Source organism: Notolepis coatsorum, assembly GCF_963971535.1.
Source record: "Notolepis coatsorum genome assembly, chromosome: 19".
NCBI lineage: Eukaryota > Metazoa > Chordata > Actinopteri > Aulopiformes > Paralepididae > Notolepis > Notolepis coatsorum.
The window spans coordinates 30,276,927-30,291,239 of NC_140183.1; the positions used below are offsets into that span (position 1 = coordinate 30,276,927).

The following is a 14,313-nucleotide window of genomic DNA, read 5'->3' on the forward strand; positions in this document are numbered from 1 at the left end:
CCGATTGGTAAGTTGATTAATTGCACTATTAGTTACTTACTGTTATATAATAGTTGTGTACTTCTGTCGCGCGCGGCCCGTCGAAAACACACACTCACTAACGTTAGATTGTACTGACACTAACCCCCAAACAACAGCGATCGATGCTTACGTTACATCGTTTCCGATTGGTAAGTTGATTAATTGCACTATTAGTTACTTACTGTTATATAATAGTTGTGTACTTCTGTCGCGCGCGGCCCGTCGAAAACACACACTCACTAAACGTTAGATTGTACTGACACTAACCCCCAAACAACAGCGATCGAGGCTTACGTTACATCGTTTCCGATTGGTAAGTTGATTAATTGCACTATTAGTTACTTACTGTTATATAATAGTTGTGTACTTCTGTCGCGCGCGGCCCGTCGAAAACACACACTCACTAACGTTAGATTGTACTGACTGACACTAACTGTACTTGACGATTGAAATTGGGGGACCCTGATGTAAACAAGACGAAAGTCTTTCTCTGGCCTCCATCATAACAGTTGTTGGTATTGAGCAATACTGTAGCAATAGAAATATAGTATGTCATAAATATAGAGATGTAGCAGTACTGTCTATCTATATGTTACCATGACGATTGAAATTGGGGGACCCTGATGTAAACAAGACGAAAGTCTTTCTCTGGCCTCCATCATAACAGTTGTTGGTATTGAGCAATACTGTAGCAATAGAAATATAGTATGTCATAAATATAGAGATGTAGCAGTACTGTCTATCTATATGTTACCATGACGATTGAAATTGGGGGACCCTGATGTAAACAAGACGAAAGTCTTTCTCTGGCCTCCATCATAACAGTTGTTGGTATTGAGCAATACTGTAGCAATAGAAATATAGTATGTCATAAATATAGAGATGTAGCAGTACTGTCTATCTATATGTTACCATGACGATTGAAATTGGGGGACCCTGATGTAAACAAGACGAAAGTCTTTCTCTGGCCTCCATCATAACAGTTGTTGGTATTGAGCAATACTGTAGCAATAGAAATATAGTATGTCATAAATATAGAGATGTAGCAGTACTGTCTATCTATATGTTACCATGACGATTGAAATTGGGGGACCCTGACGTAAACAAGACGAAAGTCTTTCTCTGGCCTCCATCATAACAGTTGTTGGTATTGAGCAATACTGTAGCAATAGAAATATAGTATGTCATAAATATAGAGATGTAGCAGTACTGTCTATCTATATGTTACCATGACGATTGAAATTGGGGGACCCTGATGTAAACAAGACGAAAGTCTTTCTCTGGCCTCCATTGATTGATAATTTCATTCACCCTCAAATCTACTAGGTGCACGTGCGGAAATTGTGAACGGATGCCAACAGAGACTGAGAATGTATGCTGCACGGAAGTTCCACAGGTAAAGTAGTAACACAAACTTGCATCTTGGTAGCACTGAAAACCATGCATATGGCTAACGATTTAATTTTCTATATATATAGGTCAGACGTCGAATTAACCAGGAACCAACTGGACTACTGTGCATGGTTGATCATCCGGGATTGGATCCAGTGTGCTTCAACCCCTATACCATCCAAATGGCAACTAATATCTACAAGGCAGATTTTGGCCGGATACCAGAAAGCGGAATCAATAAGTAAATAATATTTATTACAGATTTATATATTTTTTTACAGGTGTTTCTCCATCTTGCATCTCTCAGACTATACTAATCTTTCTTGCAAACACAATCTAATCCTTATTGCACATCACATATAATCAATGCTTGCTACTGTCCAATGACATGACATGACAAATGGTTATTTCCCAGCTTTTTTTTATTTTATTTGTGCATAAATATAATACTTGATTTTCTTCAGCCGTTTCAGATATATCGCGTACAGATGCTTTGTCGCGTGGTGCTTCGGCTACTTAGGCCGCAGAGTGAGGGTAGTAATCCCATCCTGTGTAGTGGTTCGAATCCGCACAGAATTTCCGGATGCTGATGGTGTCTATACTGGCTTCAGACCGGTACAGGATTAAAGCGTGACACATAGCTGGCAACCGCTTCTTCCATGGAAGGCCTGTCGAACTGTGCGCACAAATGTTCTGGGATGGCAATCGCCTCTACCACCTGGATATATTGTTGGGGGTCACGAAGGACGAAGTCAAACAGTAGCTCCATTAGCTGGTTGACATAGTCTGTAAATGAGAAATTGTTATTTGTTTTGTCATGTTAAAAAGGTTATTATTTATTCAATTTATTGTATTCCACTGTAAGTGGAAATATTTTTCTATTTATATAGGTCATGTGTGTGCAATAATAAATGTTGATATTTTTACTTACTGACTGTCGCTGGGATTTTCCTTGGTTTTATTGTGTGTCCACCTTTTTTGGCCTTTGGAAAACTCATCTTGTACGCCAGCTCTCCAGAAGCGTTTATGGCTTGCTGGCGATTTGAGTTTTCATTGAAATGCATGGCAGCTAGGTATAGTCTGAAAGGAAAATTTCAATAAGCACAAGCAATATATTTGTAGTTGATCTGAGGTTATCTAATGCAACATAATGAGTTATTTGACAAATCAGGAGTCCATAATTAGTCATTTGTACACAATATAAAATACCTGCAAAGCATTCCTATGTACGAAAAAACCACGTTTTTTGGGGCAAAACGTAAAATCACACTGTGATAGGACTCCAATGAAGACGTTTGATGGTGTGGACTCAATTTGGCGACATCTTTGATGATCCTTGTGTTTAGCAAAACCTTCTCGAGCTGGTGGGCCGGTTTTGAGTCTAAAGTAAAAAAGAAATTGCATTCAGATATTTCATTAGAGTATATTACAGTAGATTAGAATTATTCAAGCAAGTATACATTTGTAAATCACACCAATCTAGAATGAGGACATAAATAAATATGTTGAGTATATATTCATGATGAAAGACAGACAGACATACCAGGTTTAACCCACTTGCTACTATCTCTTGATACACGGTCAGCATGAAGACAACGCGGATAGAGTGGTTCTTCGTCGTGTTCATGTACATTCATCATGTGATTGAGACATGACTTCCACCTAGCAACCCTCTCATCGGCAGACTTCGACGTGGCAGCTGTCCAGTAGAGGTGGTTAGAAATGTGCAGGCGCCACTTTTTTATGACCTTGCAGTCTTTCGCCTGTGCAATTTTGTCAAGCTTCTTAGACAGACCTTGAATTACATAACATAACATAACATTACATAACAGTCGTATGACATACATGACATACAGATAGACAGTACTGCTACATCTACATTTTTTGACATACCAGATTTGCTATTACAGTACTGGTTGGGTGGGTGGGGGGGGGGGGGGGGGGGGTTGGTAGGAGGGGTGGAATTGCTCCCTCCCGATGAGCTGGTTTGCACCTTGCATGGCTGCCTCTGCCGTGAATGTGTGAGTGAATGGGTGGGTGAAAAAAGTGAGGAACAAATTGTAAAGCGCTTTGGATAAAAGCGTTATATAAATGCACCATTTACCATTTACAAACTTGATTGACTGGTTGGAGTACTGCTACATCTATACATTTTTTGACATACCAGATTTGCAATTACAGTACTGGTTGGGTGGGTGGGGGGGGGGGGGGGGTTGGTAGGAGGGGTGGAATTGAATGTGGTTGGAGTACTGCTACATCTATAAATTTTTTGACATACCAGATTTGCAATTACAGTACTGGTTGGGTGGGTGGGGGGGGGGGGGTTGGTAGGAGGGGTGGAATTGAATGTGGGATGCCTTTCGACATACCTTTGGCCACGTGCCACACATCGTAGAAGTGTTTGATGTCGTGATCTCTCAGGTACTTTTGGATCTGCGGGTGACGGTCTGTGACAATACAGTCCAAGGTCATGGATTTGGCGTCCAGAAGAGCGAGGCTTCTCCTCAAGCCCTCCAGTTCCATATGGTAGCTGCCTCCCACCTCATTGCTCTGGAACAAGGAAGGGAAGAGCAATGAAATAGCCTTTTCAAAATTCCACAATTAACATTTCCTAACCCCCGCTCACACACACAGCCAGCCAGACCACTTCACACCCCGCTCACACACACAGCCAGCCAGACCACTTCACACCTACAGCGATTCAAGATTCAAGACCGAGAGCTTTGTGTTCGTTTGAGCACAATGAAGGGTGCAGTGTCTCTTCAGACTTGTTAATTACCTGAATTAGTTGGACGTCTATGACATGATTGGTGGCGAGTTCCATCACAGAGTAACTTCCGTACTTAGCACTGTGGCCTGTTGAAAATAATAATAACAATTTCAATCAATGTAGTGCAATATTAAAAATGTATTCATAAAGTAGGAATTTGTCATTGGGGAGCTTTTTCTAACCTGGACTATCGGCTCGCATGTCACCGCCGATTATCACGCTTTCTTTCTCGCTTAATCTGGCGAGGGTAACGTCTTGGTCCTTGGTCCACAAACTTAGAACAGCAGGTTCCAAGAACTTCTTGGCGTGTACCCGAAACGCTCTGTACTTTATTGTGGAGACGTGTAACGCATTTAGGACCTAAAAGAATAAATGAATAACGCTTTGTTAATATGCACGTGTGAATCACAAACAAAAACATAATGTATATCTGACTTGTCAATCAAATCAATCAAATCAAATACCTTCTCCATTTGGGTGAAAGATGAGCCAGTAAAAAAAACTGCTGCAGAAAGCTGAATATTTCCAGCTGGTGTGCTGCCGATGAGAGGCTGACTCGCCCATTTACGGCTGTATTTACAACCGGGGCAAACTTGGGAGACAGCCAAGAAGGTCCCTCGCGTAGTTTTGGTGATATGACATTGAGCATCGCACACCGGACACTGTTGAAATAATTCCAGTAGACTGTCTTCGTAAACGATGTATTTCTGGACCTCATAGATTGGTTTTGACGGTTCCCTGCTCGAGAAAAACACAAATAAATAACACGGCACAACTATATAGCTTTTGTATTTTTACGGGCCATGGAGATGTTTGTAACAACTAACTTACGCTAGAATCGAGGGCTCGCTAATCAAAGAGTCAATGTTGAAAGTGGAATCCTGCGGCTCTGGAACATCGATCGAGCTGTCGGTCACTCCATCGTCATCAGACTCCAGTCGTGGTCTTTTACTGGGTCTAAACCCCTTCACAGGTGTTGACGTGGATGGTCCCTGTTGATTAGACCAGTATCCAGTATTTTGTGTCCCCACCGAGACCGACACGACTTTCGCCTGAACACCTATTTACAAAACATAGTTTAGTCAAACAAGGGATTTATTGATAACTTTGCTCACTCACTCACTCACTGACTCACTCACACACTCACACACTCACACATTGTGACCTGCTCTGGCGTAACACCAACATGGTCACCACACTAGAGCTAGCATTGTGACCTGTGTAACAGCAACATGGTCACCACACTAGAGCTAGCATTGTGACCTGGTGTAACACCAACATGGTCACCACACTAGAGCTAGCATTGTGACCTGGTGTAACACCAACATGGTCACCACACTAGAGCTAGCATTGTGACCTGGTGTAACAGCAACATGGTCACCACACTAGAGCTAGCATTGTGACCTGGTGTAACAGCAACATGGTCACCACACTAGAGCTAGCATTGTGACCTGCTCTGGCGTAACACCAACATGGTCACCACACTAGAGCTAGCATTGTGACCTGGCGTAACACCAACATGGTCACCACACTAGAGCTAGCATTGTGACCTGGTGTAACACCAACATGGTCACCACACTAGAGCTAGCATTGTGACCTGGTGTAACACCAACATGGTCACCACACTAGAGCTAGCATTGTGACCTGCTCTGGCGTAACACCAACATGGTCACCACACTAGAGCTAGCATTGTGACCTGGTGTAACAGCAACATGGTCACCACACTAGAGCTAGCATTGTGACCTGGTGTAACAGCAACATGGTCACCACACTAGAGCTAGCATTGTGACCTGGTGTAACACCAACATGGTCACCACACTAGAGCTAGCATTGTGACCTGGTGTAACACCAACATGGTCACCACACTAGAGCTAGCATTGTGACCTGGTGTAACAGCAACATGGTCACCACACTAGAGCTAGCATTGTGACCTGGTGTAACACCAACATGGTCACCACACTAGAGCTAGCATTGTGACCTGGTGTAACACCAACATGGTCACCACACTAGAGCTAGCATTGTGACCTGGTGTAACACCAACATGGTCACCACACTAGAGCTAGCATTGTGACCTGCTCTGGCGTAACACCAACATGGTCACCACACTAGAGCTAGCATTATGACCTGTGTAACAACAACATGGTCACCACTAGAGCTAGCATTGTGACCTGTGTAACGCCAACATGGGTCACCACACTAGAGCTAAATTTGATTTGCAAATACAGTACTGTTTGTGATACTGAAGGAGTCAAGAAAAGGGAGTATATACATTTGACTGTATATACTGTATATATACTGTATATTGACAACCATACTGGGTAATTTACATTGGAGGTGGGGGGGGGGGGGAGACACTATACAAACAATCCACATTCCTTTACAGCTTTGGGTGAAAGCGGTGGGTGAAGGGGGCCAATCTAAACAATTCTGGGTCACATTATTACACATTATTACATTACATCACACTGAGTTACAAACCTACCTTGACTCTTGACATGCGAACGAAGTGTTTTCATAGAAAGCTGTGTACCAACAGAACGAATCTTTGGGTTGTCTGTCTGGCAACTGAAGTCCCTTGAAGCAGGAGAAAGGCGTACATTGCCGCTGGAACTTGTGGTGGCCTAAGAGTTACCAAATCGTAAATCAATTACAATATAATACAAGCCACTAAATATAACGTTACCTTGTTTACCTCTCACTAGTTGTGTTCTTTTATTTAGAAGTTATGACTAGCTTGCTTCAATAGTTTTCTATAACGTTACTTTATAAAGAGCAGCAGTTACTATAACGTTAGATGGTATTTATGATAACATATCTCACACGACATATCTACTTACTATTTCTTGTGTCGGGTCGCGTATTGAAGGCACAGCTCTTTTGGTTAGCACCAACATGGAGACCACTCCAGCATCAAAAATACCTTGATTGGTGACGTCGTCGGCGGAGAAATGTGCAGTACAAACCCGAGTATTAGACGTTGCGACGGAACTTGGAGGGTCACCAAAAAGGAACTTGTTCCATTGTTGGCGAAGTTCGGCATCAACGGGGAAACTGTGCAAAGACTTCTCGGTAGCTCTACAACCAGGAACATTACATGTTCTGCGGGGTTTGCTGCTCATCGTGAAATTGAGGCGAGTGACGGCAATTTCTGTTTCCAGGTTGTATCGGCTCCAGGTACCAAGAATGGAGGCGGGCATTAGGTAAAACCACACAGCCAATCACATCACCTTGCGCTATAAACAGCGCCCTGTGACGTGCACCAGGTCGTCAAATCAACATGACCTGATTTACTAGAGGCAAACAGGGGATGGGCTGTAGCTGAGGAATTCGTCAATATAGTATTTAGGCCCAAAAACACATTGATACGAACTCCTATTACTATAATACAATGCTAGAGACTGAAAAATGACATTTATAATGCATAGCCCCTTTAAGACATATTTTTATATGGGTCGGGACACTTTAAAAAAGAAGCACAATGAACACAAATCTGTCCGACATAGTCTTGGATAACAAACGGCATTGCTTCGCTTCTTCGTCGACATGTCTGCTGCACATGTCTTTGTTGTTTTCAACACAGATAATCTCCACGTGCTTGTTGTAGAGAGGTGGAGTCGAGGCGCCGCTTACTTTCGTTTCATTGGAATGGAGGCGGGAAGGCGCCGCTTACTTTCGTTTCATTGGAATGGAGGCGCAAGATTTTGGAGGCAAAAAAATAATAATTAAAAGAAAGTGAAGTATTTAAGACAGCCCTAGTTCCAGCTGAGCACAGATTTTTCACGTTCCGAACCAATTCATCCCGGTGTGAACGTGGATAACAGTGGTGGTGGAGGAGGTTCAGCTCTACATTGTAAAGTGCTTTGTGTGTCTAGAACAGCGCTGTATAAATGCAATGATTCATAAATTATTTTTCTCTCTCTCTCTCTCTCTCTCTCTCTCTCTCTCTCTCTCTCTCTCTCTCTCTCTCTCTCTCTCTCTCTCTCTCTCTCTCTCTCTCTCAGGCTCGGAGTGGTGAATCACTGGAAGGCTCCGGGGAGACCAACGCCAACCTCAGAACCAAGATGAACAAGAGGTCACATTAGAATGATTTATTAATGTCTATTTGAATTACAAGCATACATAAGTAGTATATATAACGTTAAGTCAGATGGCAATAGCAAACAGCAAAGGTATTTTGAATGAGGTTCAGCCACAAAGCCCTGCCAGGCTAGTCTGTCCACACGACCAAAGTTACTGGTACCACTTACTGTGGATGTGAATTGAGTTTCCCCACCAGAGTACATCTAGTCTTACCTGGTAATGTCAGCCTTGTAGCCTTTCCTTGGGGCTGTCTGTGACACATCACATTAAATCCATCGCCCAGTTGTCTCTCGGTTAATGTGTGAAAGAGGCTTAAGGTGAACTTTTCATAAGGAGCTTGTCTCTCTGCCACTGTTCCCCAGACGATCCCTGAACAGGTTCCTAAGGGACCTTGTCAACGAGAAATCACGAGGAACTGTCTTTCACTGTGGTGCTGAAAAGTGGATCAATGATGTCACGCAAATCCATTGTCTCACTTGTATAGGCTTATAAATTAAGTTATAATATAACCATATGATTATGTGATCATAATAATTTTACATCAATCAAATATTGCTGAAGAGGAAATTAGTAAGTAGTAAATAAGTGTTTTATTTCTAAAGCACATTTAAAACAACTGTATTTGCACCAGTGCTGTACATATAAATGGCACTATAATGAAACACAGTAAAATCATAGTAAAGAAAGCAATACAAATATAACAACAAGTAAGATAAAAATAAGAAATAGAAAAATACACAACCTGAGATCAGACTATCTAGACTAAAATGCCCAGTTTAAAAGCTAAAAGGCCTGCTAGGTAAACAAGATTTAAATTTAAATGTATGTTGGGGAGGAGGCCAACCCACAGCTTTGGGTCAGCAATTACAAAGGCACAGTCACCCTGAGTCTTCAGCCTAGATGGAGGGACCACCAGAACAGAGCGACAGGGGGACCTAAGAGATTTAGGAGAGAGGGGGGAGAGAGGAGATCCATTAAATAAGAGGGAGCCAGCCAGCCAGGCCATTGAGGGCTTTCTCTGCAGTGTAAAAATGACTGTAGATGAAAGGCAAGAGCTCTCTGTGGAAATTGATCATGATTGATTCTGTAGCGGGTCTTAAAGGACATGTTAACCTGGGTCAGTACGTAGTGTGATGAGGGTATTAAATGATTGATTTTATAGCGGGTCTTAAAGGACATGTTAACCTGGGTCAGTACTGTAGTGTGATGAGGGTATTAAATTAAACATTGCCAACGCATTTTATAATCTAGTCTGCCCAACAAAATATACTCCAGCAACACTAATTACATAAACTGAGGCGACATAAACTGCTCCTCCCCCAAACCATTCGCCCTTGCTCGGAGGAACAGATGACCTTAAGTCAAGTGTTCCTTTATTAATCCCCTCTGGGAAATTCACCTTACCATAATACTACAGAGGGCTCATTTAAAGTGAGTCAGGAAAAGAAGGGCACAGGGATCCCCGAAAAGCGAAGAGGATACACATTCAGTCCGTGTGCTCACTAACCATGGCAGGCGCCAGCAGAGGGGTGATGGAGCACAGTGTTGGATTCTTCTGTTATCAGCCAATCTCATCTCATCATCTCCTTCGTGACTCTCTCTGTTCTGCGTTGTGTTTGTATTCAACCCCTGTTAGTACATCCGTTAGTCATAAGAAACGACACTGCAACGTGATCTCTTTCCTCAGATCCTCTTGTTTATTCTATAAACATAGCCTCGTAATCAGATGTAACCCCTTCTGTATTGTCCTTGAAAAGTCCTAATTCATTCGTCTCCACCGTCTCTCCTCTCATTAGTCCGATGGTTCTAGGCCTTGTCGTAGCCAAACCACCATTTCCTGTTAGCCGAAGCTAGTGATGATGTGTCACTCCCCTCCCCCACCCAGCGAGGGTGGGGAGGGATAAAAGTCTCTGATCAACGCGTCCGCTCTTCTGTGGTTCGTATCTCAGTCTAACTTACACTGCAAGAAACTCACAGCTATAAACTATAGTCCTTAGCAACGGCTGACCCGCCCCCTCTTCTCGTTACTATGTGACACGCTGTCTTTGACAACTGGTCCTTTGACCCAAATCACTATGGCAACGGCAATGTCAAACTCTCCCCATAGCTCTCTCTCTGACCAAAAACCCTGCCTGCTCTCAGTGCTTATCTCGTTTGTTTTTGTTACAAGCTGCCGAACGACCTCGGAGCCACACACCCTGCTTGCTACCGTGGAGACACAGAACTGGCTTCCCTACTTTTAAGATATATAGATCCGTCTGAGTAGATGCTGTCACCCACCGATATTAGGGGTGGAACGATACGCATTCGAACCGTACACCGTTCGATACGACCTCCACGGTTCGGGGCGTCTGTGTATCGTACGGTTCAGGGGATGCGCAAATAATTTTTTCTTTAATTAATTTGGCACGGAGCTAGTCAGTTTGTGTAAATGACTGCACATGGGGAAAAGTGAGTGAAGCTTGCGCTTTCTTGACTCAAGTTATAACTTAAGCACTTGTGACAAAGTGAATCTTGCTTGATGTGAAATAAAATACAGCACTTACTTCAACGTTGAACAGTGATTAATATTATTAGAGATGACTGATGACTGCCGACTGCAGCGTGGGTGGCGCGATATTATTATGACTGATGACTGCGATGTGAAAGGCGAACTCCAGTCTCAAGTCCAACACAGCGCGTTGCCGCGTCCTGGGGCTGCCGCGGGGCGTGGCCGCGGCGGGTCACGTGCCTGTCGCGGCCTATCAGGCCTACCCCGGAAATGGAAACGGTTGCGGAACTGATACAGGCCTCCTGGACAGAACGAGTCGCGTGATATGTTGCGAAGAGGCTACGGAAAGAAATCACGCCGCTGTGCGTCTCTGATTGGATCTTAAGTTTGTGTGGCACGGCGTGAACGCCAAATCAGTCTTGTGCGCAAAGTCTCACTAGCCCTCCTACCCTACCCTATTTTGATTGGATAATTACATTCTTTTTTTTTTTAAACTTTGACCAGTCACCTGGTTCTTTTAGCGTTGGTCAAGTTCGACCGACAGAGCAGGCTGAAAGGGTTCAGATGGGGGGGAAAGACACTCTGGGAAAGGCACGGCTGCCGTCCGGGATTCGAACGCGCTCAGCCCCAGATCCGCGCAAGCGCGGTTGTCCACGGCGCTGAAATAGCACTCGCGGTACGTGGTGAGCTACTGGAGCTCCCCTGGATAATTACATTCTTAAGCCCAACCCAGTGCAGTTATTTTGCACTGAGTGATTGACAGCTGGCCATTACTGCAGTTATGATCAGGCCAGATCAGAGAGCTCAGAGCTGGCACTTGGCCAGTTTTGAGGAAAAAAAAATTCACTGGCATTTTCTTTTACAGAGGAAAACATTTCTAATAAAAAAAAATAATAAATTTTTTTTTTTTTTTTTTTTTTTCTGACTATATTATGAGTGAAGTACTGCCTCACGTGTTGTCATGGAATAACCTCCACTGGTTTATACATATGCCCCCCCCCCTTTTTAAGGGACCAAAATAATTGGACAGTTGGCTGTTCCATGGCCAGGTGTTTGTTATTCCCTCATTATTCCAATTACAGAGAGTTAATTTCAAGTGTTTTGCATTTGGAATCTGTTGCTGTCAACGCTCGATATGAGGTCCAAAGAGCTGTCAGTATCAGTGAAGCAAGCCATCATTAGGCTGAAACCCATCAGAGAGATGGCAAAAACATTAGGTGTGGCCAAATCAACTGTTCTTAAAAACATTCTTAGGCACATTCTTAACACTTTGATCGCCGGGGTTAAATTCATAATTTACCATCCCTCGCCAGCCCTATTTAACATGGAGAAGTTCCCCTTCTTTGCAGGGCTATAACCTTTTAAATTGTATTGCTAAATTGACATTACTATGGCCCATTCAACATCGATTATCTATTGTTCAGGATGTAGGAACGTTATACTTTTTCATTCATAGATTCATACGAAAATACCGTCTAGATAGAATATAAATATGTTTTTATCGTTTTCTGCAGTAATTCCTAGAATGTGAGTTATAGGCATAAACGCATATATAGATTATCAACTGCCGTTTGTTGCCAATACACGCTATATTAAAAATGTCAACTGTACATGATCCTAAACGTTATGACTGATCATGCACGGATGAACGGGGGGGGGGGGTCGTTTATAATTCCGTGATCGTCAGTAAATGCTTTATGTAGTATGGGTGATATATTGATCAGAGCAGTTTGCATTAATAATAATAAACAATCACGCTGAAAATGCCGTCAGTGTCCTCTTACCGTTCGCCGATGAGACTGGAGGAAAAAGATCCCATTTATTTGACGTGGATCGCCTAGATCCATTTCCGGTTTGTATAATAATAATAAACGCCCAAATCATATCGATTATTGAGTTATGGCAGCGATCCATATGTACGATGTGTGTCTAGAGTCCCGCAACAATATGTGAGTGGCGCATTTCCCCGGTACACGGAGATCACCAGAGATCCATTTCCGGTTGTAACTCGCCCGATCACCACCAGGCGGCAGTATTGAAGCATTGCAGAGTTGTGCAGGCTCCCACTGTATCAGCCGAGGCTGGTTGAGGGCATTCTGAATACCATGGCGAAAAAATGAAATATGATCTCAATAACTTCGTACGTGCCTTGCTCAAGTATGTACAGAGCTGGCAGTGTGGCCTTGCTCTACCCTTTGAGCTACACAGGAGATGGAAACCCCTAACTCTAGTGTGTGTGTGTGTGTGTGTGTGTGTGTGTGTGTGTGTGTGTGTGTGTGTGTGTGTGTGTGTGTGTGTGTGTGTGTGTGTGTGTGTGTGTGTGTGTGTGTGTGTGTGTGTGTGTGTGTGTGTGTGTGTGTGTGTGTGTGTGTGTGTGTGTGTGTGTGTGTGTGTGTGTGTGTGTGTGTGTGTGTGTGTGTGTGTGTGTGTGTGTACAGGTTGTCAGTAGTTAAAGGACACTATAAGCTGGTAGACTGCGCCCACTTCCACTATGACCATGTGGACTTTGGCTCCATACAGGTAGGACCAACTGTGTGTGTGTCTATGTGTGTGTGTCTGTCTGCCATAATACCATAACTATTATATCATTGAACTATTATATATGGTTCTATTTTGTTCTGTACTGTATTGTAATATGTATTTATTTACACAAGTGTGTGTGTGTGTAGTTACAGTTGGTCAGAGATGCTGAAAGCTGGACGTCTCTCGGCTGCTCTGCTAAAGACATGGTTTATATGATACAAGTCACCTGTCAGGTACACTCCCACATACACTCTCACTCCCACACACACTCTCACACACACATACACTCTCACACACACATACACATACACTCACACAGGCACACTCTCACTCCCACATACACTCACACACACACACACACACACACACACACACACACACACACATACACTCTCACACACACATACACACACATACACTCACACACGCACATATACACAGACACACACACACACACACACAGACATACACACACACATACTCACAAACACACACATATGCTAAATTTTCACACAGAAATGTGTGCTTGGTGTTTTTCTCTGTCTCACTCTCTCTATCTCTGTGTCTCTGTATCTCTCTGTGTCTCTGTATCTCTCTCTCTGTCTCTCTGTATATCTCTGTCTCTCAATGTGTCTATCTCTGTCTCTATCTCTGTATCTCTATCTCTCTGTGTCTGTATCTCTCTCTGTCTCTCTGTCTGTATCTCTGTGTCTATCTCTCTGTGTCTATCTCTCTGTGTCTCTATCTCTCTGTGTCTCTGTATCTCTCTGTGTCTGTATCTCTCTATGTCTGTATCTCTCTGTGTCTGTATCTCTCTGTGTCTGTATCTCTCTGTGTCTCTGTATCTCTCTGTGTCTATCTCTCTGTGTCTCTGTATCTCTCTGTGTCTCTGTATCTCTCTGTGTCTGTATCTCTCTGTGTCTGTATCTCTCTGTGTCTGTATCTCTCTGTGTCTCTGTATCTCTGTGTCTATCTCTCTGTGTCTATCTCTCTGTGTCTCTGTATCTCTGTCTCTATCTCTCTGTGTCTCTATCTC

General features: G+C 43.2%; 1 protein-coding gene and 1 long non-coding RNA gene across 2 annotated transcripts in view; one reads left to right on the top strand and one right to left on the bottom strand.

Annotated features, from left to right (window-relative positions):
• Positions 1–14,313, top strand: part of arhgap33 (Rho GTPase activating protein 33) — a gene marked incomplete at its 3' end in the record, with an annotated part of 143,872 nt that overhangs the window by 35,650 nt on the left and 93,909 nt on the right. Inside the window, exons 2-4 of the mRNA XM_084336594.1 lie at positions 8,185–8,255; positions 13,193–13,274; positions 13,424–13,510. Coding sequence (XP_084192720.1) covers positions 8,185–8,255; positions 13,193–13,274; positions 13,424–13,510 — 240 coding nt within the window. The remainder of the gene's footprint in view (positions 1–8,184; positions 8,256–13,192; positions 13,275–13,423; positions 13,511–14,313) is intronic.
• LOC311245702 lies at positions 3,893–4,442 on the bottom strand. Its single transcript, XR_014620760.1, has 3 exons — positions 4,366–4,442; positions 4,193–4,269; positions 3,893–3,963 (listed from the first exon to the last, which is right to left on the bottom strand). It is a non-coding gene; the product is annotated as an uncharacterized lncRNA (long non-coding RNA).